The 24,425-nt window shown below is 49.7% G+C and overlaps 1 protein-coding gene across 1 annotated transcript in view; it reads right to left on the bottom strand.

Annotated features, from left to right (window-relative positions):
* The window catches only part of ANKRD10 (ankyrin repeat domain 10), a 30,303-nt gene extending 16,475 nt beyond the window's left edge, over positions 1-13,828 (bottom strand). Inside the window, exons 1-3 of the mRNA XM_052650046.1 lie at positions 13,533-13,828; positions 9,740-9,892; positions 5,774-5,865 (exon numbers count right to left, since the gene is read on the bottom strand). Coding sequence (XP_052506006.1) covers positions 5,774-5,865; positions 9,740-9,892; positions 13,533-13,742 — 455 coding nt within the window. The 5' untranslated portion in view covers positions 13,743-13,828. The remainder of the gene's footprint in view (positions 1-5,773; positions 5,866-9,739; positions 9,893-13,532) is intronic.
* Between the last annotated feature and the right edge of the window lie 10,597 nt (positions 13,829-24,425).

Genomic DNA, 24,425 nt, shown 5'->3' on the forward strand with positions numbered 1-24,425 from the left:
GGGAAGACAGAGAATAGTATCTGCTGCGAATTATTCTGCTGAATCACTGGCAAAATAAATCAAACTTTTTATACTCTACTAAAGTTAAAACATAAATTCTCATATACTTTATTTTCTGTAATAAAATTCTGAATGGTTTACTACAACGTATTATACCTAAACAATATATCCCCAAAGAACTTTAGAACAAAGCTCCACTCTGCGGCCAGCTAATCCCCCGTCTATTTTCCACTTACAGTGTCACAACATCAGAAGCCGTTCTAATAGTTTTCTTTTTTAAAAGAAATCTGAAAAACCACGGATCGAGAAGTATCTGAAGTAGGTTAGAGTCTGAGCCGTCACATCACCTTCAGAATGCTTTCTTTTTAATGCCATGGGACAATGAAAGATAACCACAGTCTTATATAAATAATGTTTCTGTTAAAATTCTGATCTCAACTTAACTATTGTTAGTTTACAAATAAAAAGGTAGATATCATAAATTAGGGTAAGCAAAGCATGCAAATCTAAAGAATCTATATCTGAATTCCTAGATTAGCATTAAAACCAATCACCGCAACAAATACCTCAACAGTATGCCTCGTGTGGAGAAAGGAAGCCATACTGAACATTCAATGCCACAACCGTAAGGTTTCGGAGAAGCACCTGTGGCAGTTTCAGCAGTTTCTATATGGAATGCTCCCCCTTTCTAGGATTACTTGAAAAAATCAAGTCAATTCGAATTACGTAGCTGTAAAACATTGACATGTGTAGTTTTTACAGATTCAGAATCTTCTATGTGATTTAAAACGGGCAATGGTTCATAAAACAGGAAACTTAAATAATAAGGGATCACATATTTGCAGGCAACATTTTGATTGAAAATACATACACACACATGAGGTGCAGAAGCGCAGCTACTGAGCGTAAGCCCCTGTCACGTGACCACCTTGGCCAAGAGCTGTCGCTCCGAAACACTGCCTTCTCAATCACTTCTAGTAATGTTTAGCATGAAGCCAATTTAATTATGTCAGTATTTCAACAAAAGTTTAACAGTATGGACTAAAAACCATTAACTCACGATTCTGGTTACTTTAAAATTTGGTATGCTGTATCTCAAATACATTAGTAACTATTCCTAGATGGAAATAAGCAAATACATGGAATCATTAAAAAAAAAAAGATAAAACATTACTAAATGCCCATTTGTACAGACAAAACATTACAAACATCTAAAATGTCTTCAATCAAAGAAAAACATGTGTATTTTTAACCCTTTGGTATCCAAACTCTCAAATAAGTAATTATGAAAACGTTCTTAAATATATTTTTCAGGTAACAATAGGAAGAAGGTATTTTTTAAAGTTTCTACTTGAATAAATTTGGTGTCAAGTTTTCATTTCAAGTTCAACACTACTGGGGGTAGTTTCAATTTGCAACTGAACCCCAACTATGTCTGCATAGTTAACAGGCTCCCACTGTAACCTGGCAAAGGAAAAGACGTCTGAATTTAGAAGCCATTGCTTTCATCTGAAAGCGCCTTTTAGAAAAGCGGTGATTAGACAAATATTAAAGCGTGGGTACTATTCAGGCTGCTATGACAACAAATCTAGGCGCCCCAGGCCCCCCACTAGCTGCTCCTTCCCAGCAAGCAGATCTCAGCAGCTGCCTCGAAGTGATCCCTCCACCTGCCTGCAGTCGTTTAATAAAGGAAACCCAATCTGCTGCAGTGACAAGGCCAGAATGGAATGCACAGGATCCCAAGATCAGAAACTACTAACTCGGGTGACACTTCTCCTACATTTCATATTTGCACGATTACTCTGAAGGGCAAGTGGATGAACAAATGAAAAGAAATTTCAAACTCCAAATGTGAATAAATGTCTAATAAAGTAAATACGGATTACATTTTGCCACGGGCAAAAGTGGCAAACCAACTTTCGACACTAACATTAAATATGCTCGTCACATGATTTGCCCCAGTGAAAATTTCGCTTCTAGACGGGGCTCTATGGGTCAGCAAATAAAGGTGGGTCATAAACCTGGACCAAACTAAACCAACTCCATTTCAGTTATGAATTCTTAGAAGTTCAGCAAAATACTTTTTTTGCAACACTGAAAACTCTATTAAGATCCCATGTTAAGACTTCTGTTAACTTTAATCACCTGTGTCCATTTTATAAATCAGGCAAGAAAGATTTTTTTCAGAGTGAATCACTGAACTTGCCTATTTAAGGCCATGGATGTGTCTTTCCCTATCTGATGAGCATAACTTTCTCTTGGGATCAAAATAATTAAGTTAAAATATACGTAGCTCATTGGAAGATCTATCCAGGCACCACAGAACCAATGGCTTTTATGAAACACTCTTTTATAGAAAGCTGTGGGACTCTGTCACAATTAAACACTGGCACCTGTATATAGTGATATTAAAATAGACTGGCAAACTAGCCTTCGATGCAAGCAATTCTGAATCTCTAAATCTCACTAAATCCATTTTTCTACTCTGAGGCGTTAAAAAAATCTACTTTTATAGATTGACACGGAAACATTCTCCGTTATCTCTCAAGACAATAAAAATATTAAAAATCAATCAGTGTCAAAGTACTAAAGTAAAGCTAATTCAAGGGTAGAAATCCATAGTTTACCAACTTGGGAGTAAAAGGTCGTCTTAATCATCAGCAGACAGCAAATTTTCAAGAGTCTTTCTTGGAAATCACATTAAGACTTAATTTTATATTGTTACTTGAATCGATTGGAGAGCTGAAGAACCAACTTTTCCATGGTACGATCTGCCCTTCTTCCAATCAAACACCCTCTATGCGTTGCGAGCAGCGTTCAAATCGAGACTGCAGAGAACTGAACTGTCACGAAAGCGAAGTTAGAGGTGGTGACAGTTCAACTTGACGCAAACTTCACACTTGAGGAAAAAATGCGTGAGAAGCATCTGTAGAGGTTTGGATCATTTAGAGCATACACACATTTCATCTGGCCACAGAACTGCCATAATCCTGCTGGTTCTTAGTTTTGGATGTAAACAGTGGCAAATTCCAACGACAGTCATATAAGCGGAAATAAAACCTCACATGAAAAAGAAAACTTGGCACCAAAACTCAAGATGTAAAATAAGAGAAGAAAAAGAAACTCCATCAACATACTCACGTGTGGCGCTAGAAAGTGCGCCGCAGCGCGCGGACGCGGCATGCGTTACCTTACGGACGCGGCCTACATTGACAAGTAGGTTATGTAACAAACCGCTTAGCCACGGTCGCCTGGCCCGCGGGCCCTCACCATTATCTACCCCACGGCCAAAAAAGCAGCAGCTTCAGATTTTGGCCACTTTATGTAGCAGATACACAAAAAGCAAAGTAGGAGTTAATAACAAAATCATTAATTACCACCAAGTGTGAGAAAACACTGATACAAGACAGCTCTTAATCTAGTCACAGAAAAAGGAAAAATTCCCACTACCCCATCTACAGCATGGAATATTAACACTCCAGTTCACTCTGAACTGGGGGAAAAAAAATTTAGTAACTGTAAGTAAGGCCATTTTGTGCCCCTTGATGCTCTTAAAGCAAAAAGGCACTGGCCAGGACTGCACCTTACCATGTGGGCAGCCTAACAGAAAGCAAAAGACGTAAGTATCATGATTTGGGGGGAATTAAACTATTATTTGTTGGTAGACAGACTAAAAGTGTTAAACTATAAAAATGTGCAGAACAGATATTAAAAAGCAATTTACAATTTGGCTCACTGGCAAAATTCACATTTTATCTTTGTGTTAAAACTGAATAACCACACATACGACAGCGATTAATAATGACCACTGTGCTCTGCCTCCAGGCCAAAGACTTACAATTTTAAAAACTGCTTTTGGCTAGGCGGCTCAGGCTAAGCATTTGTTCTAAGAAGTCTGTGAAAGTTCAGACCAGGGAAATCACCATGTACAGGTCTCGAGGGTGGCTTATATGAGGAGGGAAAGCAAGCTGGCACTCAGGCCACGCTCAGGCACTTGGTGGGAAAGGGACACTCGAGGGTCCTGTAACAAGGACAGAACTGTAAATAGGATGATCTCATTTAAAAAAGACACCTATTAAAAAAAGGACATCGCGAAAGAAAGGTATTTATTGGTTCAAAGGATTAAGCTATCCATTGAAGTGAATAAAACTTACATCTTAGTAATAAAACGCTCAGGACCAATTATTGTTTAGAAAACTAAGTCATCAGGAAGATCAACTTCTGATTATTCATTATTTTAATAAATGACAATTAAGGAATTTAATCAATTATCTTATGACTCTGTGTTTCATAATCAAAGCTTCTGTTATTAAAATTAAAGATCAGAGTTTTAAACCTAAAAACAGCAAAGAAAATGGCATCTATAACTTTGCTTTAAAGCAATGCATTGAGAATCATCTCAGTGCTTTTTAAAACTATGTAATATATTCATTAGTGAATCATCAATTGTTTTTACATTACCTTAAGTTATAACTACATATGAAGTCACAGGCTCCCTGCAATGTAACAGTTAATACAGGTCACAGTTATAACACTAAATGGCTATATAACTAAATGATCCAAGCTCATACTAATGTCCAGTCTTAACGATATAATACTTACTGAAACAGAAGCTAAGATACTAAGAGATTAATGATAGCCCTTGATATTAGACAGGCCTTACATTAACGTATATGGTTCTGCTGTCCAGGATCTATTTTCAATATTTATTATGATACAGAGTCAAAACAATGAAGTGGAAACCAAAGGGTTAAACTAAGTTAGTTTTGTGGGTTTTATTTTTCCCAAAGTCTAAATTTTCACATTTCCAATTAGAATAAAGTGATTTGTAATTAATTTTAATGAAATACTCATTACACTCAAGGTAAAACAAAAAAGCTGATATTATCACAGTTATTTGGTTATTATAGCTCTATAGCTTACACTCAACATTTAAGGGTGAAAACCGCATCCATTTTGTTAATGCTGTGAACTGCAGAAGAAAAATTTTTATAATAAATCTTTAAGAAAAAGTTAATACAAATAAATTTAATACTAAAGTAAATGTATAATGCCATGTCTAGCTAATGATTTGCATACACAATCACATTTTAAAATTAACACACTTAAATGCTAATGTTGTTCTATGAAGCTATAAATAAGCCAGTTGATATAAACTGGGCTAAGACAAGGATATTCTAAAATTATGACATCAGTATCAAAAACTCAGAATGAGTTTGAAGTCTTTATTGTATATAGTTCCATTTTACATGGAATTATAAAATCATTAAAAATCGTAATAGGTTTTAAAATATAAGATGTTCTCACATCTAATAAAAGATGAGGAAATAAAAATTTAGAAGAGCTAATTGTCTGCAAGATATTTTGAGCCAGAGAGGCCTGAAAAGATAACGTAATCCAATTCAAGGCACTCATTTTTAAATTAAAACTTGGCAAACTTTGAAGACTTGCCCACAGTGACACAGCTAGGCGGTGGTAAAGTCAACAATGCCAGGCTCCAAACTTAACAGGTTAACTGTCATCTCCCTAATACGCTCACTCATTCTCTCTCTCATGGCAAGAATTCCAAGGCTGCTGTGATCAAGGCCCCTTCTGCTAGTGGTCAATTTAACCCACACAGCAACCTGCTTACTACCGCCAACTCATCTAAAAAGCAAAACTACATGACTAAGGTTAAAAACAAAGCTCAGAACTTGTGCTTGCTCTAAACCTGTCTCTAAACACAGCACCCCGACCACATCTTTGGTTGGCATGAATAAATGAAGACGCTTACTCGACTTGAGCCCCGTTAGCCACCAGGGCACTAATGCAGTCCAGGCTCCCAGAGCGAGCCGCCTTGTGAACAGGAGTCTCGCCCTCACAGTCCTGAAACGACAAAAATGATACACACAGTGAAAACATTCAGATCCACATTCTGGAGTCATTAATGAAGGCCATGGGCCATCTCAGCCCTCTCTGAAACTCTGAAACAGAGTAAGGTGAGTGAAATTTGAAGCAAAACACGAAGTGCAGATGAAAGAGCAGAGCAGACCAAGGAAGGAGCACACGCCCGGATTTTCAGGCGAGAACCGAACACTCAAGGGGCCTCCGCAGCAACGGCAGCACGCGTGCTGCAGGCGCAACTGAGAAATACTTCTTATGGCGAAACACTGTGCGGACGAATGTACAACGCAAAACCACTGTCCTCAGACCAAACCAGTAATCCAGGCCTAACACCCACGGCCTGGTCTAGTTTGCCCACATGTACCTAAGGCTCCCACAGGACATCCTGAGGCCACACATCACCTCAGGCACGCCCAGCACCCCCACTGCCCCAGATGTTTTATCCTGAGCGTGAATCAGCCCTACACTTTAAACAAGACTGCTGAGATAAAGGGTCGAGAAAGAACAGGAAGAGAGAACGTGGAGTCAGACAGGCAGCTCCACACAGTTTAGGCTGCTTGTGACGGGCAGCTGTGTTTAAGGACCTCCAGAAAGGCTGCATTAGAACCTGACCAATCCTTCAGAGGACAAGGAAATGGAAACCCACTCCAGTATCCTTATCTAGAGAATCCCGTGGACAGAGGAGCCTGGTAGGCTGCTGTCCATAGGGGTGCACAGAGTCGGACACAACTGAAGCGACTTAGCATGCATGCATTGGCGAAGGAAATGGCACCCCCCTCCAGTATCCTTGCCTGGAGAATCCCAGGGACAGAGGAGCCTGGTGGGCTGCCGTCTAGGGGGTCGCACAGAGTCGGACATGACTGAAGTGACTTAGCAGCAGCAGCAGCAGCAGACCCTTCAGAAAACAACGTTGAAGGAGGCAGAGGAAGTGAGCGACTGACTCAGGGAAATGACTCTGAAGAATACAGTCATTAAAAAAAAGAATTACTCTACACTGTATGAAAGGACCCAAAAAATCTGAAATACAATTTCATTCATAGACTCTGGGGTAAAATAAAAGGTCAAGAAAGACAGCAATCAAGAGAAGCTGCTTCCGTTAGAACAACTGATTTAGGACTTTCTGCCTCAGAAATGCCAACAGTCCTTGAATCAATCATATCCCATCATCACCGAATGGGAACGTGGTGCAGAAGACCACACAAAGTTGCAGGGAAAGACAGCAAGCAGGAGTGGAGTGACTGCGCACGGCGCTCAGGAACGTCAACTCGCAGGGGAGAGCGAGGCGGGGCTGCAGCAGAGAGCGCGGCAGAGCACCGCATAAAAACAACGCAACGGGAAAGACGCGACTGCTCCCTGCAGGGAAAAGCACACACGTTTAAGCTCAAAAGTGACATAAAATCCCCACCAGAATAGTCCCATTTTTGAAGAAAGAAACAGAAAATCATGAGTCTACACAGTAAACTACCTGGTAAAGTCAACTTAAAACAATTCTCTGAAATGGGGAGGGAGGGGGGAGGCACACGCTAAGGATGTGCAGAAAGGAGGCACCGATCGCCCATGTGCATCGCCGGGACGAGCAGAGTCAAGACTCAGATGAGATTCTGCCAAATAACACAGAGACGGAGAAAACAAATCAGGACTTTAAAAACGATCTCTAGTATAAGAAAAAAGATTTTCTATATTGTTTCAAGAAGATGGTGGGATAGCAACAGAAGGCGGAGAAGAAAGCAGGGCCACCCTGCTCCTACTTCGCATTATGCGAGGAGCCCACTTCAGCTGGGAGGTCAGAAGGAACACTATTTAAAGAAAGCTGCAACCAACAGAATGAGAGTCAAGAGCAATTTCATGGTTACTCACATCTCAAGTTCAGACCAGTCATACTTCAAAAATACTAAACAGCTTGTAATATGATTCTAGAACTATTGCTGGCAAACTCTGAGTCATAAAAGACAGAGGGAGACATGCCAGAAATCCAAAGCAGAAAAGCCACCTTGAATTTTAATTAGAATAAAAAAAATTTCTAATCTAGTTATAAGAAACTACAGGCAATACCAAGCACCAGCACCATCCTAGAAGGGGTTTTAAAGAGATGACTTATGGACTACAAAAATAAACCACTTAACAACGAACTCCACTTCCTCTCTGGGTAATCTCAGAGCACTGAGCCTTGAGATGGCACATCCAAGCTTCAGTGGCCACTCCTGCCAACCTCAGCAGTGGCAGCGAAGGCCTCCATTACACTTGAGGAAATGAGCTCAGAAAGGTTCGTAACTAACATGCCAAAAGATTAAGACTAGAATATGAGTTAAAACAAAACTTATTAAGACTAGGTTCCAAAAATTATATACACACGAAGAATAGGAAAAACCTGGATTCAGTTCTGTACGTTTGTGTGGGAAATGAGGAAAAACTGTCTACCTCGAGATGAGCCGAGAGGAAGACTACTGGGGCCTCAGGGTCGCCGGGTGCTGGTCACGGCAGTCCAGCCTGGCAGCCGAGCCTCAGTTCCCCATGTGAGACCACAGTCAGCCAAGGCCCCCCCCCACCAAGGGGGACGTCAGGCCCCAGGAACACCCCCGTGGGTGAGAGGACTGGGCGAGTGGGGCCAGGTGGGCTCTCGCAACACTAGAGGAGCGCTGCAAGGAGGCTGGCCCTGGGGATATCTGCCCTGGAGCAGGCCCGGGGAGGGCTTCCACACAGCACCATCCAGAGCGGCTCAGGGAAGGGGCGTCTGCGGAAAATACCCAGCTGCTGGAAACCATTCTATGAAAAGGGGGCTTCTGGGCTTAAAAGTCTTTGAAACACAGCATTAGACGACTTCTTTAGAGCTCTCCAAATTAAATGTTATGTAACAACTTAATTAAAATCATCATGAAGAAGGTTCTACACGTAAAACTCCACATATATGCTGAACAGTAACTACTGCTATTCACACTATCCTATCTCACTGATAAGGAAACTGAGTCACAGCCAAGGAAACAGCTTGCCCAAGGCCACAGAGACAGGAGGCAGGGCGCACCCTTTCCACCGGGAGGAAGCGGAGGAGAATCCAGGAGCAGGAAGGAGGCGGGTGAGGACAGGCAACGCCGAGTGCCACAGCCACACAGCTGCCCACTCGGAACTCCCGAATTCTCGGAGAGAAGCGACAAAGCACAGGAGGAGCCTGTGTGAGGCGGGTGGCGTGGAGGGTAACCGGTGAGCCGAGCAGCAAGAAATGGGCCTAAATCCAGGCTCTCCTCGTAGCCCTGCCCCCCTACCCAGGCTCACGAAGAGACAAATGGCCCTCACCCTCACTCCCCTTCCTCGCTGACCCCTGACTTAAACGACTGCTACAACGCCTTTCCTCAACCTGGTGTCCAGGAGTCACTTTCTACTTGCCACCTGACCACCTCCCAGTCTGGTCATCATCCCCACCTAGTACCTGGAGCGAGTAACTCAGATGGTAAATCTGCCCAAACTAACGCAACCAGGTGACTGTAGACGACTTCATAGCCATTCTTCTGCTGAACAAGTGTGTCCTCACAGCCATTAGTGGGGATGAAGCAAGGCAGCTGTGAGCAGGGGAGCCAGGAAACCTAGGCTCAAGACCAGACTCCTTCCGCCACCAGCCGTGACCTTGGGCAGCTTGCTGCGGATCACCGTAAGTCACACAACAGGCGAAAGCACTCTGAACAGAAAGCATTGCTATGTGAAGGCCGATTATCCACAAATAGTTTAATAAACTTAAGTTCCAGTTAGCCCACAGGTAAAGATCCTACACTCTAATTAAGGCCTCAATTAAAAACTCAACACCATGTAATTACAGCCGGAAGAAGAAAACAAAAACAAACCACGTCAATCACAGGCACTCCCTTACCGGTTTGTTAATGCTGGCTCCTGCTTGGATCAACCAGACGAGGCACTGAGGGTGTCCCCCAAAAGCGGCAACGTGGGCTGGGGTCTGTGCGTAACGGGTGGTGGAGACGTCCAGGGTGGCCCCTGCTCTCACCAACTGTACCAAGCATTCCAACTTGGAGAAGAGCAGGAGGGGATAAAAGAGGCACAAGAGTCAGTATACCAGTAACTCTACTCAATCTAAACTCTACGGTGGAGACGAGTGGGGCTTTGCTAAACTTTTTTCTGTTTAACAAAGTAAAGGCATGCCTTCCCAATATCACAAAATTTAAAAGGCTTATTTCAAAACACATTTTTCCTCTTCCCTGTAAAAAAGCTGGTACACAGGAATAGGAAGTCAAAATGATGGACACAATACAAATTTAAATGTTTTTCCTACAGCTAACAAAACCAATATAATGTTGTGTATCAACTATAGTTCAATTTTTAAAACAGCTCAAATCAGAAGAGACTAGACTGTATTTTCAAGGATTTTGATCAGAACTAAGCTTTGCCACTTTCACGAACTATTCTAAAAAATTCTGAACACTTAAGAGTGACTGGTTGGATTTTCTGCGTCCTGCACAGGCCGCACTCAGGCCCAGCTCCAGATCTCAGGGAGAAGACGGCGCTGAGAAGGGTGAGAGGGTAGCGCTTCATCTCGTCACAGTCTGTATAGAACCCCTTCCGCCATCAAGGATAAAACTGGCCGAGCAGCACAGGTGAGCTCTGCTCAGGCAGGTGGACTCAAGACAGACAGAAGGGCGGGAGTCAGGACGAGACTCTGCAGCCGGGCACCAGGATCACACTAGTCTCTGGAGAAAGAGCCAGCACACTCGAGCTATTCAGCAAGGGCCTACGCTGCGCCCAGCACTGTGAGCGAAGGCCTGCCGTCCTCAGATCGAGGACAATTGCCTGTTTCTCCTCCCCAAACACCATGCAGAGTCAGTGGGGAAAAAAGATTGCTCACTGCCAGCAATCCTCCTCCAGAGGACAGACCTCAGGTGAGGAACAAACGGCTACCCCTGGGTCTCACTCCGTGTCTCTTATCCTCTTTCAGCAATTTCATTGTTTCCTTTCAAAGGTAGAGCGCTGCCACCAACGATCTTGTGAGGATGAACTTGCAGTTTGTGGTACAGATTTAAAATAGGGTTTGTCTTCAAGAAACCTGAATCTGAGAGTAAAGGCTGAAAAAGAGGTACTATTTTGGTATATTTTTACATATTGCTTTTATTAATGTACTGAGTGAAAAATGAAGGTCAATAATAGTGACAAGATGAGCAGGTCTCAAAGCCAACAAAAATGAAATAAGGATAAAAATCGCCTGATATGCCAAAAGTAGTTAATCTCAGTATGAACTGAGAGGTCCCTAGACTAAAATTTGTTAACTGCGGTTTGATGAAGGAATGCAGGTTTGGAATTTTGGAAAGATACTGTTCAATAGGACACCTTGTAAAAAACAAGGTGTAATTAAGAGTTTTTAAATGATGTCTGGTTTAGTCCTCTGGGCGTGCACAAGCCTCATAAAACGGTGAGGTAATCTGTGCGTAGCTGGCACATTTCTAGGAACACAGACTGAGAGCTGAGAGTAGTTCGCAACACGCTAAACGCTCAGCTGGCTTTGCACAGGCTGAGGACAATGAAGGCTTGCGTGCATGCTCGGCTGCATCTGACACTTCTGCAACACCATGGACGATAGCCTGCCAGGCTCCTCTGCCCGTGGGATTTCCCAGGCAAGAGTACTGGAATGGGCTGCCACTTTCTTCTCCAGGGAATATTCCCGCCCCAGGGATGGAACCCACGTCTCCTGCATTGGCGGGAGGGGTGGGGTGGGTGGTTCTTTACCACTGAGTCACCTGCGATGCCCTGAGAGGAGTTCACAGCATGCTGAACCGTCTGCTGGCTCTTGCACAGGCAGAGAACAGGGAAGGCCTGAGTGTGCACCAAAGGAGGGAAGCTGCTGGCAGGGTGCGGGGAGACAGGGCTGAGAACCCTCATCAGGACCTCTGGCCTAACTTTCGCCCTAACAGCCTTTTCTTGCGGCCCCTTCTGCATGTAAGGTCCCACAGAGCCCGAGGCACTAAAATAAAAGGCTCCGGTCACGACTTCTGGTCTCTGAGGGCCATCTACTACACGGTGTCCAAGGTTTGCTACCCACGTTCTGTACAAGCAGAGACTTGGTGAATTCAGCTGGTTTCATTTTTATTACAAAATACACATGCATGAAATTCACCACTTCCATCACCATAGCCATCTTGCTACTTTTAATTCCTAGAAATAGGAGAAGCACCTCTGCCTTGGTAAGTATTCTAAAGGAGTCCTTAAGCATTTTACAGAATGTTCGGGGTTGCCATGCTGTGTCCTTCTTAACCAGGGTAGGGAAGATCGGAATCGGTAGGGGGGAACCTTTGCCCTAAAAATCTGCCTTGGCTATTACAAGGGTGGTGGTGGTACTGTTTAGTCCCTAAGTCGTGTCCGACACTTTGGGACCCCACGGACTGTAGCCCGCCAGGCTCCTCTGTCCATGGGATTTCCCAGACAATACTGGAGGGAGTTGCCATTTCCTTTTCCAGGGGATCTTCCCAACCCGGGACGGAACGGTCTCCGGCACTGGCAGGCGAGTTCCTTATCCTTGGACCACCTGAGAGGCCCGTTACCAGGGTGCCTCTCCCCGCCCCCCGCCCCCCAAACACGAAGAAGCCGAGAACCAGTGCTTTGAGAATTACCTAGTTCAATGCAAAAGCGAAGATGCGCTCAGCAGGGAGATGGCTCCCGGGCTAATTGACCGGCTGGGGAAATCCACATTCCAGGCTGCAGGGAGACGCGCCGGGAGGCGCTTTTATTCTTGTTTATGGACACTGATTTCCCCGGGGATCTCACGGCCCCGCACGGCTAGCCTCCTCGCCCCGCAGCCGTGACTCCCTCTCACTGAAATAAGCCGACTTCGCTTCCCTGGGGGCCGGAAGCTGCTTCCCAAAAGTCCCCGCTGGGCTGTGGCCGCAGCCGGCACAAGGAAGCCGTCACGGCCGCCGCTGAGAAGCCCGGAGGCCCTCCCTGACCAGCACCGCCCGGGGCGCGGGCGCCGGCGCCTCCCGTCAGGTCTGCAGCGCCGCCCGCGCCCGCAGAGCGCCACGGGCCCGGCGCGCGGCGTCGCAAGAGGCGGCCACCGCTGAGCGGCCCCGCGGGGCCCGACGCGCCGCGGGCCCCGCCGACCCGGCCACGCGCGGCCCGGAGCCCCCGGAGCTGCGGGCGCCGCGCCCCGCAGGCTGCCGGGGACGCGGCCGCCCGAGCCCGAAACCTCCCACTCGGCCCCCGGGCGCGAGGCGGCTCCGCGGGGAGGAGCTCCGCGCGGAGAGCCTGCCCTCAGCGACGCTCGCGCCGGCGCGCCGCGTCCCCGCCCCGGGCGGCCCTGCCCTCGGCCCCGCGGGCCGCCGCCGGACCCCGCCGGCCGCCGCCGGACCCCGCCGGGCGCGGACGGACCCCGCCGGGCGCCGACGGACCCCGCCGGCGCGGCGGCGCCTCGCAGCCGCAGCCCGCGTCCGAAACTCGCGCCGCCGCACATGCGCCGCGCGCGCCCCTCGGAGCCGCGGCCGCCCCCCCCCCCCCGCGCCGCCGGCCGCACGCCCCGGCCCCCCCGAGGCGCCGGCGCGCCCCGCCCGCTTCCGCCCCCCGTCCCCGATGCCCCCCGCGACCCCCGAGCCTCGGCCGCCGGCCCCTCCTCCCCGGCCCCCGCAGCAAAGCCGCGGAAGATGGCGCCTTAAAGGGCCCGCGCCCACCTTGCCGAAGTGCGCGGCCCAGTGCACCGGCGTCCAGCCGTAGAAGGAGTCCTCGGCGGCCAGGTGGGCGCGCGGCGTCTGCTGCAGCAGCGAGCAGAGCGCGGCCAGGTCCCCGTCGCGGCAGGCGCGGTGCAGCGGGAAGCGGAGCGACAGCAGCTCCTCGCTGGAGAAGCCCGCTTCCACACCCGCGCCCGCTCCCACCGCCGACATGGTCCGTCACGGACGAGCGCGGACTGGCGAGCAGAGAAGACGTCTCAGGGAGGACCCGAGCGGCCACCGCCGCCGTCCGAGCACAAAGGAGCAAGAGCAGCGCGGCCGCCGCGTCCCGCCTGCTGCCGAGCCGAGAGCGCACAGGCACGGGGCGGGACGGGGGCGGGGCCGGAGGCGGCGGGCTGGGGGCGGGGCCGGAGGCGGCGGGCTGGGGGCGGGGCCGGAGGCGGCGGGCTGGGGGCGGGGCCGGAGGCGGCGGGCTGGGGGCGGGGCCGGAGGCGGCGGGCTGGGGGCGGGGCCGGAGGCGGCGGGCTGGGGGCGGGGCCGGAGGCGGCGGGCTGGGGGCGGGGCCGGAGGCGGCGGGCTGGGGGCGGGGCCGGAGGCGGCGGGCTGGGGGCGGGGCCGGAGGCGGCGGGGGTGGAGCCAGGGTCTCTGGGGGCCGGGCCAGGGGCGGGGCGGGGCGGGTGCATCTCTGGCTTGCGTCTCCTGTCCAGACCTCAGGGCTGACGGTGTCTTGACTCCCTTAATGAAAACTTCCCGGAGCCGCAGGTTTGGGGTGCGGGCGCAGCCCCCTGAGGCTACGGCCCGCGCGGCTCTAATTCAGGCAGTGTAACAGGCGGGGCCTCCGTGGGGCCCCGAGAGCGGTTCCCGCGCTCTGGGTCCTGCTTCTCAGGTGGGCTGCACGCTTCCGAGAACATATGGCGGAAACGCTGAGAAACCCTGCAGCACGCAAGGAAATACCAAACGCTCCCTCTGTGGTCGAGATCACAGGTTTTTGAAGATTTTTTTCTGATTATGAGTAATATGTGAAAGTCATCAAATCATTTCATTATCAAGGAGTAACGTCTATTATGGAGAAGGGAATGGCAACCCACTCCAGTATCCTTGCGCGGGAAATTCCATGGACAGAGAAGCCTGGTGGGCTACAGTCCATGGAATCGCAGGGTCGGACACGACTGAGTGACTGAGCGCAACCTCTCAACGTGCGTTCCTGTTCGGTCGTGTCTGACTCTGCGACCCCATGGACGGTAGCTGGGTTTGGCCCAACTCTTACAATTAGTACTAATTACAGATTTTCTTTAGGGCTGTTGTTTTTAAAATGTCCTAGGAGGAGAAAAGTATATTCATAACTCAGATCCTTTGTTTTTATTTGAGAAAGCAACTGTATATAAATGACAAGGGTTCTCTCCTTGACCAAACTCTACTCAGGCTCCCGTAAATTCCAGCAAGGCCTCAGCTTTTGGACTTGTGTGTTCGTCTCTGCATTGTCCGATTTTAGCGAGAATCCTGCTAAGTTGGTTTGGCTAGACTCCCCCATCTCTGATAACCATCTATATCTCACTGGGTTCTTCATCCTCCCCCTAACCCTGGTGATATCTGCTCGCCCTGGCCTGCCTTCAGCGAAAATCCAGTTTAGCCAGAATCCTGGACGTTTAGTTGACCTCTTAGTTATCCTCTTCTTGGTAATTCCCGATCCACGATTCCCTCCCTGCTCCTTGGCCTGAGTCCCCACTCACCCTTGACGTATGCAGAGTTCTGTGCGATCCTTCTGGACTGCAGGGAAACAACGAGGTCTCCCCAGTCCCACTGCGGTGGTCTCCGCACCCACCTGAAGGCTCCCATTGAATGAAATCTGCCTTCCTACACTTTAACAAGTGTCTTTGAATAATGTCTCCTTTAACAGTTTGAAATATTTTTTTTCTTTAATGTAAGCAAAATTGGGTATTTGAAGATGTGATGGAAAAGAGGAAGATTCAAAACTCAGTATATGTATTAGAAACAAAGCCAAACCCAGCCCTGCCTTTAGGATTGACATTGTGTTTTCCTAAAGGGGATTGTGTGTGTGAGCTGCTCGCGTAGGCCGGGCTTGGAGGAAGAAAGTTCCCGTGAGAGATGCACAGAGGGGTCCACGGCCTTGGTGGACAGTGGTGAGCCTCTTGTGGGTGCTGTGGTCACCCTGGGAACTGGACCCAGTGGACGGGGCGTCACGGGAGACGAGGCTGGAGAGGAGGTGGGCAGCACTGTCCACCACACGCGGAGCCTCTGTGCTTCCTGAAAGTGTCAGGCCTCGAGGGCTCTGCTGTGCTGACTAAGGGAGGGCTGGGGTGCAGACGGGGGACCAGAGAGGGTGCAGCTGGCTGGGGGGGTGCCCACTGCGGTGACGCCCTCACCGAGGCCTAAGAGCGGGACCAGAGCCCGGACTGTTCTGCTCTCCCTGCGGCCCCTTCTCCCCGCCCCTGTGCCTCCCACCGCACTGCCAGGTCCACCTGTGGAGACGGCAGGTCTGCGTGAACTTGGCCTTGAGAGTCTCGGGCCACCCGGGCTGCCGTGAGAGCCTCTGCATCTGTCTGCCTGGCTCAGACAGCAGAGATGTGTTTCCTGCAGCTCTGGGTGTCTGGGTCCGGGTGCCAGCACTGTGGGATGCGGGAAGGCAGGCCTCTCCCCCAGTTCAGAGGCCTTGTCCTTGCACCATGGACGGGCGCCCTGTTCCTATAAACCCTCAGAACCGACTCGCCGAGTTTGGCAAGCGCCACTCACAGTGACAGGCTGCTGTGTGCTGTGCTTTGGGGCGCTAAGAGGAAGGGGCCGCCCTGCACTGGGGATGAAGGGGTCAGGGAAGGGCAGTGTCCAGGAGGGGCCGTCTCCCAAGTGCCGGAGGTCCCGGGAGCCGGGAAAGCTCCATGAAGTGCAGGCTGAGACTCAGATTTGATGGATGGCTGCTCGTTCTCAGAAAGGGAGCCTTGCCCTAGGGCAGGGATCTCCTCTATAAACATCACGAAGGTTCTGGAATCTTGCCGATTGTCCTGTTTTCCTTAAATGTTTTTAGAAAAGTGATTAGCACAAGTCCCGTTACAGTGAAATAGAAACAGAAGGTCTGTGCTCCCCTAGAAGCAGAACGTGAAAGCAGAACCGTGGGGGACAGAGGGTGAAGGTTTGCCGAAGGAAAAGGGAACAGCGGGCTGGCGGGCTGGTGCCCAGAGATGGGCAGTTGGGTCGGGCTGCTCGGGGGCAGGGCCCCGCTCAGGGGCAGGGCCCCGCTCGCTGCTGAGAGTGACCGCAGGCCCTTCCCGACTCCTTGACCTTTAACTTGCCAACTGCACAGTCTGTTCAAACGTTTCAGCCGATTCCTTCATTTCCCAGAGCTCTCGCGGGAGAGAAGAGCCCCAGTGAGCCACAGCTATTATTAAATGTGCTGGCCGTCCCGGGGGTGGGCGGTGGTGGTGGTGGGGGCTGGCTGAGTGGCCCGGAAGTCCCTGGGAGGCCACCCTGTGGGCAGAGCCCTTGGGCAGAGGCTGCTGACAGCTGCGGGCCAGACCAGCCACGGGCACCTGGTGTCTGTCGTGTCATCCTCGCCCATCCTGACACGCCCACCCCTGAATGAGTTCTTTAAGAATGTTCCAGAAACAAGAGCATGCAGCCAGCCTGGGAATCTCTGTTACCGAGGAGAGTGGGATCCTAGCCCTCTGATGAAATAACTGGAAGGAAGCTGTCACAGTGAAAGCACTCTTGCCCTGGAGGCGAGGTGGGAGACAAAAGCCCCGTCTCGTGATCCCCAGGCGTGGACACCACTGCCACCGCACTCTGCCGGAGCCCTGCACCCCTTCCTGGCTGCGTAGGGCTGGGGGTGCGGGAGGCGGCCGGAGACAGGCGGGGCAGGCCGAGCAGCGGCAGCCCGGGGCACGGTGGCCGGCCCTCCAGCCCTGCCCCGTCTCCCCCAGCTCAGGTCGGAGAAATCGCCCTGGGCTTCCCTGGTGGCTCAAATGGTAAAGAATCTGCCTGCAGTGCAGGAGACCTGGGTTTGATCCCCGGGTTGCGGACATTCCCCTGGTGAAGGGAATGCCAACCCACTCCAGTATTCTTGCCCGGAGAATTCCATAGACGTTAGAGCCGGGCGGGCGACCGTCCACGGACATGACTGAGCAGCTGACACTTCACACTTGGTTGCAGGAGTGTTTCTCAGCTTGTTGGCATAAGCTCCTCATTCCTTAAAGATCAACATTATTATGCTGGTTCTGCAGAAAGGTCCCGGTCAGGGTCAGAGAGGTTGTGGGTGTGGAGGGGTTTGGATGGAGAAGCTCTAGGTTACTCACTGTTCTCCAAAGCCTTTTTATTATCGCCCACCCCCCCCCAACACCCTGGCCACCAACAGTTTATAAAAATTTCAGCTGCGAAGTGTCCCTGGCATGAGCTGTTGCTGTTAGCCATGTCGTTTCACTGGGTCACAGTGACAAGGCACCCAGGGCACCTGTCAGATGCGGGCACCGCTTAGAATGTGAGCCAGCCGCTCCAAGTCCCCTTGGAGCCTGCCCGGCTCCCAGCCCTTGGGAGACGGCCCCTGCTGGACGCTGCCCTTCCCTGACCCCTTCATCCCCAGTACAGGGTGGCCCCTTCCTCTGGGGCTGTCACTGTGAGTGGTACTTGCTAAAGGTTCTCAGACAGCGGCGAGGGCTTGTTCCTCTCCCAAGAAGGGTCGGGGGCCAGGAGCTGTCGTCACCGTTGCTCATTCGACCCTGCCTGCCTCTGTGGACCAGGGGCGAGAGGAGGGTAAGTCAGAGACTTTTGCCACACTCAAAATCTAGTCTGTGTGGACTAGAAATATGGAAGGAAAAGTGGAGATGGTTCACAGGGAGACAGCAGACCATCTTTATGGCATTAGAGTAGTGAAAGATTTCTTAACAAGACTCACAAAGCAACCCACAAAAAAAGGACACACATGACTATATTATAATCGATAACTTCATTTTGACAAAAGTCACCAGAAACAAAATGAAAGGGAAGCAGCAGACAGAAGGAAAGAGTTTGCAAGTCATTCAACAAAGCATTGGTATTCGGCATACACAGAGTCCACAAGAGAAACGTGAACAGCGAAAGGAAGCAGACAGAGGACGTGAGCGTGCAGTTCCGACAGGAAGTGTGAATATCTAATAAGCGGTCAGCGTTTCTCCAGCCCTGCTACCTGGGTCAACACGGTCCACAGGGGAGCTGGCTCAGTGTCGCCGGCCGGGGTGCTCTGCCTTGGGACAACAGCATTTCACCTCGTGTACCTTCTCAGCTACTGCAAACCTGGTCTAACGTCAAAAGAGCCTCGCGTTCCCCACACAGCGAGTTCCAGCCGGGTATTAGCCCCCACATGCCTCCCCCGCGCACGACTGTAGCAGCTCAAGCCCAGCACAGACCTCGTTGCCAAGCCCGTGATCAACCCTCCATCCTAATCTTCCTCCACCGACGCTTGGCGGGGTGGCCCTGATCTCCTGGCTTCAGGGACTCCCCGGCTCTCCTGTCGCAAGGACCCCAGGCCTGGGTCCTGGGTCATTGGCTCCTCTCCCTGCTCCCTTCCCGGGCGCTGTCATCGCACCCCGTGCCCTTCTGAAGTGAAAGTGAAAGTGTTCGTGGCTCAGTCGTGTCCCACTCTTTGCCACTCTGTGGACTGCAGCCTGCGAGGCTCCTCTGTGCATGGAATTCTCCAGGCAAGGATAAAGGAGTGGGTTGTCATTCCCTCCTCCAGGGGATCTTCCTGACCCAGGCATTGGACCGAGGTCTCCTGCCTTGCTGGCAGATTCTTTACCACTGAGCCATCAGGGAAGGCCTTTTGATGGTTCCTAGACCCACCTCTCCAGCCCTGACCTCTGTTGGGGTTTAAATCCAGTTTCCAGCTGCATTTCACAATCTCCAGCTGAGATGCCTGGGTCACCCCACGTGTACTACCCCTGCTCACCATGCCCCCACCCCCCACCCCGACTTGGGTTCTCTGCCTCTCTTCTCAGAGGACCCCATGCCTCTGCCTTGGCTCACACCCCGCACTGGGGTTGGCACTTTCCCCTCCCGCTCCCGTCCCCACACAGGTCCCGGTGGCCTTGCCCCCAGTGGTGCCTCCAGGGGCCCAGGTCCTTCTCCACCCCCTCACCCCACCCGCCTCTGTCTACAATCTCTCGCTTAAACCAGCCTGACGGCGTCTTCACTTTTCGCGTCCGGCAGCCACAGGATCTTCTCAATGTGCAAGTCTAACAGAACTGCCCACCAGCACCTTTCCACCGAATCTAAGACCCACATGGCACACTTAGAAATGTTCAATAGTGCTTAATCTTAACTTACTTAAATTTGAATTTGAAGTCTTAAATTCAAAAGATATGCAGATGGCACCACCCTTATGGCAGAAAGTGAAGAACTAAAGAGCCTCTTGATGAAAGTGAAACAGGAGAGTGAAAAAGTTGGCTTAAAGCTCAACGTTCAGAAAACGAAGATCATGGCATCCAGTCCCATCACTTCATGGCAAATAGATGGGGAAACAGTGGAAACACTGGCTGACTTTCTTTTTTTGGGCTCCAGAATCACTGCAGATAGTGATTACAGCCATGAAATTAAAAGACACTTACTCCTTGGAAGGAAAGTTATGACCAACCTGCTAAGTCGCTTCAGTCGTGTCCGACTCTGTGCGACCCCATAGACGGCAGCCCACCAGGCTTCCCTGTCCCTGAGATTCTCCAGGCAAGAACACTGGAATGGGTTGCCATTTCCGTCTCCAATACATGAAAGTGAAAAGTGAAAGTGAAGTCGCTCATTCGTGTCCGACTCTTCGAAACCCCATGGACTGTGGCCTACCAGGCTCCTCTGTCCATGGGATTTTCCAGGCAAGAGTACTGGGGTGGGGTGCCATTGCCTTCTCCATAACCAACCTAGACAGCATATTAAAAAGCAGAGACATTACTTTGCCAACAAAGGTCCGTCTAGTCAAGGCTATGGTTTATCCCGTGGTCATGTATGGATGTGAGAGTTGGACTGTAAAAGCTGAGCACTGAAGAATTGATGCTTTTGAACTGTGGTGTTGGAGAAGACTCTTGAGAGTCCCTTGGACTGCAAGGAAGTCCAACCAGTCCATCCTAAAGGAGATCAGTCCTGGGTGTTCATTGGAAGGACTGATGTTAAAGCTGAAACTCCAATGCTTTGGCCACCTCATTCGAAGAGCTGACTCATTGGAAAAGACTCTGATGCTGGAAAAGATTGAGGGCAGGAGGAGAAGAGGACGACAGAGGATGAGATGGTTGGATGGCATCACTGACTCAATGGACATGGGTTTGGGTGGACTCCGGGAGTTGGTAATGGACAGGGAGGCCTGGCGTGCTGTGATTCATGGGGTCGAAGAGTCAGATACGACTGAGCAACTGAACTGAACTGAACTGAAAATCTTAAACTTGATTTCGTGGTTGGAAAAAATGTTAAATATTTTTAAAGAACCTAAAAACAACTTGGGGATGAGTGGGTTCTCTTTTGACTGGAAGGCGATGGCACCCCACTCCAGTGCTCTCGCCTGGAAAATCCCGTGGATGGAGGACCCCAGTAGGCTGCTGTCCATGGCGTCGCTAAGAGTCGGATACAGCTGAGCGACTTCACTTTCACTTTTCATTTCATGCATTCGAGAAGGAAATGGCAACCCACTCCAGTGTTCTTGCCTGGAGAATCCCAGGGACGGGGGAGTCTGGTTGCCATCTATGGGGTCGCACAGAGTCGGATATGACTGAAGTGACTTAGCAGCAGTAGCAGCATTCTGAAATGATCCCCTGGAGAAGGAAATGGCAATCCACTCTAGTATTCTTGCCTGGAGAATCCCATGGATGGAGGAGCCTGGTAGGCTACAGTCCATGGGGTCGCAAAGAGTTGGACACGGCTGAGCGACTTACATTCTTTTCTTTTCTTTCTTATTCTGAAATCTAAATACAGACCAGGTATTCCCAGTGGAAACTGAAAGCTGTAAGGGTAAAGTGCGTGCTGTAAAAACTTAGTAAGAATAGAAGAATATGAAATATCTTACCAGTAATTGTTAACATTGAGTGTATGTCAAGCTTATAATATTTTGGATGTGCTGTGCTTAGTTGCTCAGTCGTGTCCGACTCCTTGAGACCCCGGGGACTGTAGCCCACCAGGCTCCTCTGTCTGTGGGGATTCTTCAGGCAAGAGTACTGGATTGGGTTATCATGCTCTCCTCCAGGGGATCTTCCCAACCCAGGGATCAAACCCAGGTATCCCGCATTGTTGGCGGAAATATTTTGGTTACATCGGGCTAAATAAAAAACATTATTCAAGTTGGTTTCTCGGTTTATTTTTATTTATTCTTGGTGTGGCTAGTGGGAAATTTTAAATTACATATGTGTACCCTGTATTTCCTGTCTGTTGGTCAGCTCTGGCAGGCTGGAAGGTAATATATTGTCTAACAATAAGTGAGCATGACTAGTTGAGGTTTTTTCCTACTAAGGGAAGTCCAGCGATCCCTCTGATTGAGTACCAGGCTTGACTGAAGGCCTGTTTTCTTCGGAAAACTGTGTGTTCAGAGCTTCTGTCCGTTTTTACCAGGTTCTTTGTCCTTCTATTATGAGCTGTTAGAGCTGTTATTTATCTTTTAATCTTTATTTTATATTGGGGCATAGCGATTGACAATGCTCTGTTAGCTTCAGGTGCACAGCGAAGTGATCCGGTTACACATATACACACACCCATTCTTTTTAAAATGATTTTCCCACTTAGGTTATTACAGAATATTGAGCAAAGTTACTTGTGCCGTAAACAAGTTTTTGTTGGTTGTCTGTTTTAAATACGGTACTGTATGTATGTCAACCCCAATCTCCCAGTTTATCCCTCCCCACAAATAGATCTAAAAAGCAGCATGCTAAAAAAGAAAGACATTTCTTTGCCAACAAAGGTCTGTCTAGTCAAGGCTGTGGTTTTTCCAGTGGTCATGTATGGATGCGAGAGTTGGACCCTAAAGAAAGCTGAGCACCGAAGAATTGATGCTTTTGAACTGTGGTGTTGGAGAAGACTCTTGAGAGTCCCTTGGACTGCAAGGAGATCCAACCAGTCCATCCTAAAGGAGATCAGTCCTGGGTGTTCATTGGAAGGACGGATGCTGAGGCTGAAACTCCAATACTTTGGCCACCTGATACGAGGAGCCGACTCATTGGAAAAGACCCCGATGCTGGAAAGACTGAGGGCAGGAGGAAAAGGGATGAAATGGCTGGACGGCAGCACGGACTCAATGGACATGAGTTTGAATATGCTCTGGGAGTAGGTGATGGACAGGGAGGCCTGGCGTGCTGCAGTCCACGGGGTCACAAAGAGTCGGACACGACTAAGTGACTGAGTGAGCAACAAACATATCTTTTTATGTTTTAGATACAAGTCTCTTACCAGATATATGATCACAAAAGATTTCTCTTATTCTGTGGACTCTCTCTTTACTTTCTTCACAGTGTAGCTGTGGCTATACACTTTAAGGTATTCTTTTTATTGTGTTAGAAAAACGATAGCATTGCATTTACCATCTTAACCCTTTTTAAGTGTATAGCTCTGTAGTGTTGAGTGTATTCACGCCGTTGGAGAGCAGATCTCCAGGGAATGGGAGCTCAGCTCTGTGCTGGGGACCCAGTGTTCTGTCTTAGCTGTTGTGGATGTTGTCACTTCGATTTGGAATAGTTTTGTGTGGTCAAAATATTAAATCATGGCACCTGCAGGATCCTAAAACTGCTGTTGTGAGAACTGTTATAAGGTTCAGGATTGATGCTGAAGCTGAAGCTCCAATGCTTAGGCCACTTGTTGCAAAAAAGCAGACTCATTGGAAAAGACCCTGATGCTGGGAAAGACTGAGAACTAGAGAAGAGGGTGACTGAGGATGAGAGGGTTGGATGGCATCACCGACTCGATGGACATGAGTTTGAACAAACTGTGGGAGACAGTGAAGGACAGGGAAGCCTGGTGTGCTGCAGTCCATGGGTCACAGAAAGCTGAACGTGACTCAGCAACTGACCAGCAAAGACAACATAAGGTTCAGAGGTGGATCAGGGGAAGGTCGAGGTCAAACCTTGGTTTAATCTGCAGAAGGTCATGAAAGGGGCTTTGTAATATCTTGCCTACCTGGGGGGAGCAGTGCTAAGCAAACTGATTACATCAATAACGTCCTGATGGGCAGTGATGGGCACGATTTCATAACATTTAGTGAGAAGACCCTGGCCTCCGGATTAGAAGGCCTGCTGTGGTATGGGGTCCACCACGGGCCTTTTGATGCTGTGACAATGAGAATGTCATTCAATGTCTCTGAGCCGGGGTGACTTCTTCCTCCCAGACCCTGTGATGAGGGCTGGATGGCCCTATGTGCATGTAGGCAGTGCACAAACCACAGAATACTCCACAAACGAGGGCTTCTGGGCAGAGTCGTGTCCCCTCGAAGTTCACGTGCTGAAGCCGTAACACCCAGGAACCCAGAATGTGACTGTATTTGCAGATGGGGTCTTAAAGGAGCACTTATTGTTAGGGTGGGCTCTAATCCATTCTAACAGGTTTCCCCCAAGAAGAGGTTTGGACACGTACGGAGGAAAGACCACGGGAGGACGCAGGGAGAAGACGGCCGTCTGCAGGCCAGAGGGCGGCCTCAGAAGGAGCCAGCGCTGCCCCGATCTTGGACCTCCAGACGCCAGGCTGGGCGGCAGCACACTGCTGCTGTTTAAGCCACCCGTCATCCGACGCTGGAACGCAGTCCGAGCACCCTAATACAGGAGGCAAGTAGGAAACAAAAGCAGGGGTAATGGCTGTGAAACGTCCGTCTATCGTCAGGGGCTGCAGAATGGGGCCATGGACCCGAGAGAGGCTGGACGTCAGAGCTCTTTGCTTCCTGCTCGGCCACCGACTTACCTGGTGACC

Source organism: Budorcas taxicolor, chromosome 12, assembly GCF_023091745.1.
Source record: "Budorcas taxicolor isolate Tak-1 chromosome 12, Takin1.1, whole genome shotgun sequence".
Taxonomy (NCBI): domain Eukaryota; kingdom Metazoa; phylum Chordata; class Mammalia; order Artiodactyla; family Bovidae; genus Budorcas; species Budorcas taxicolor.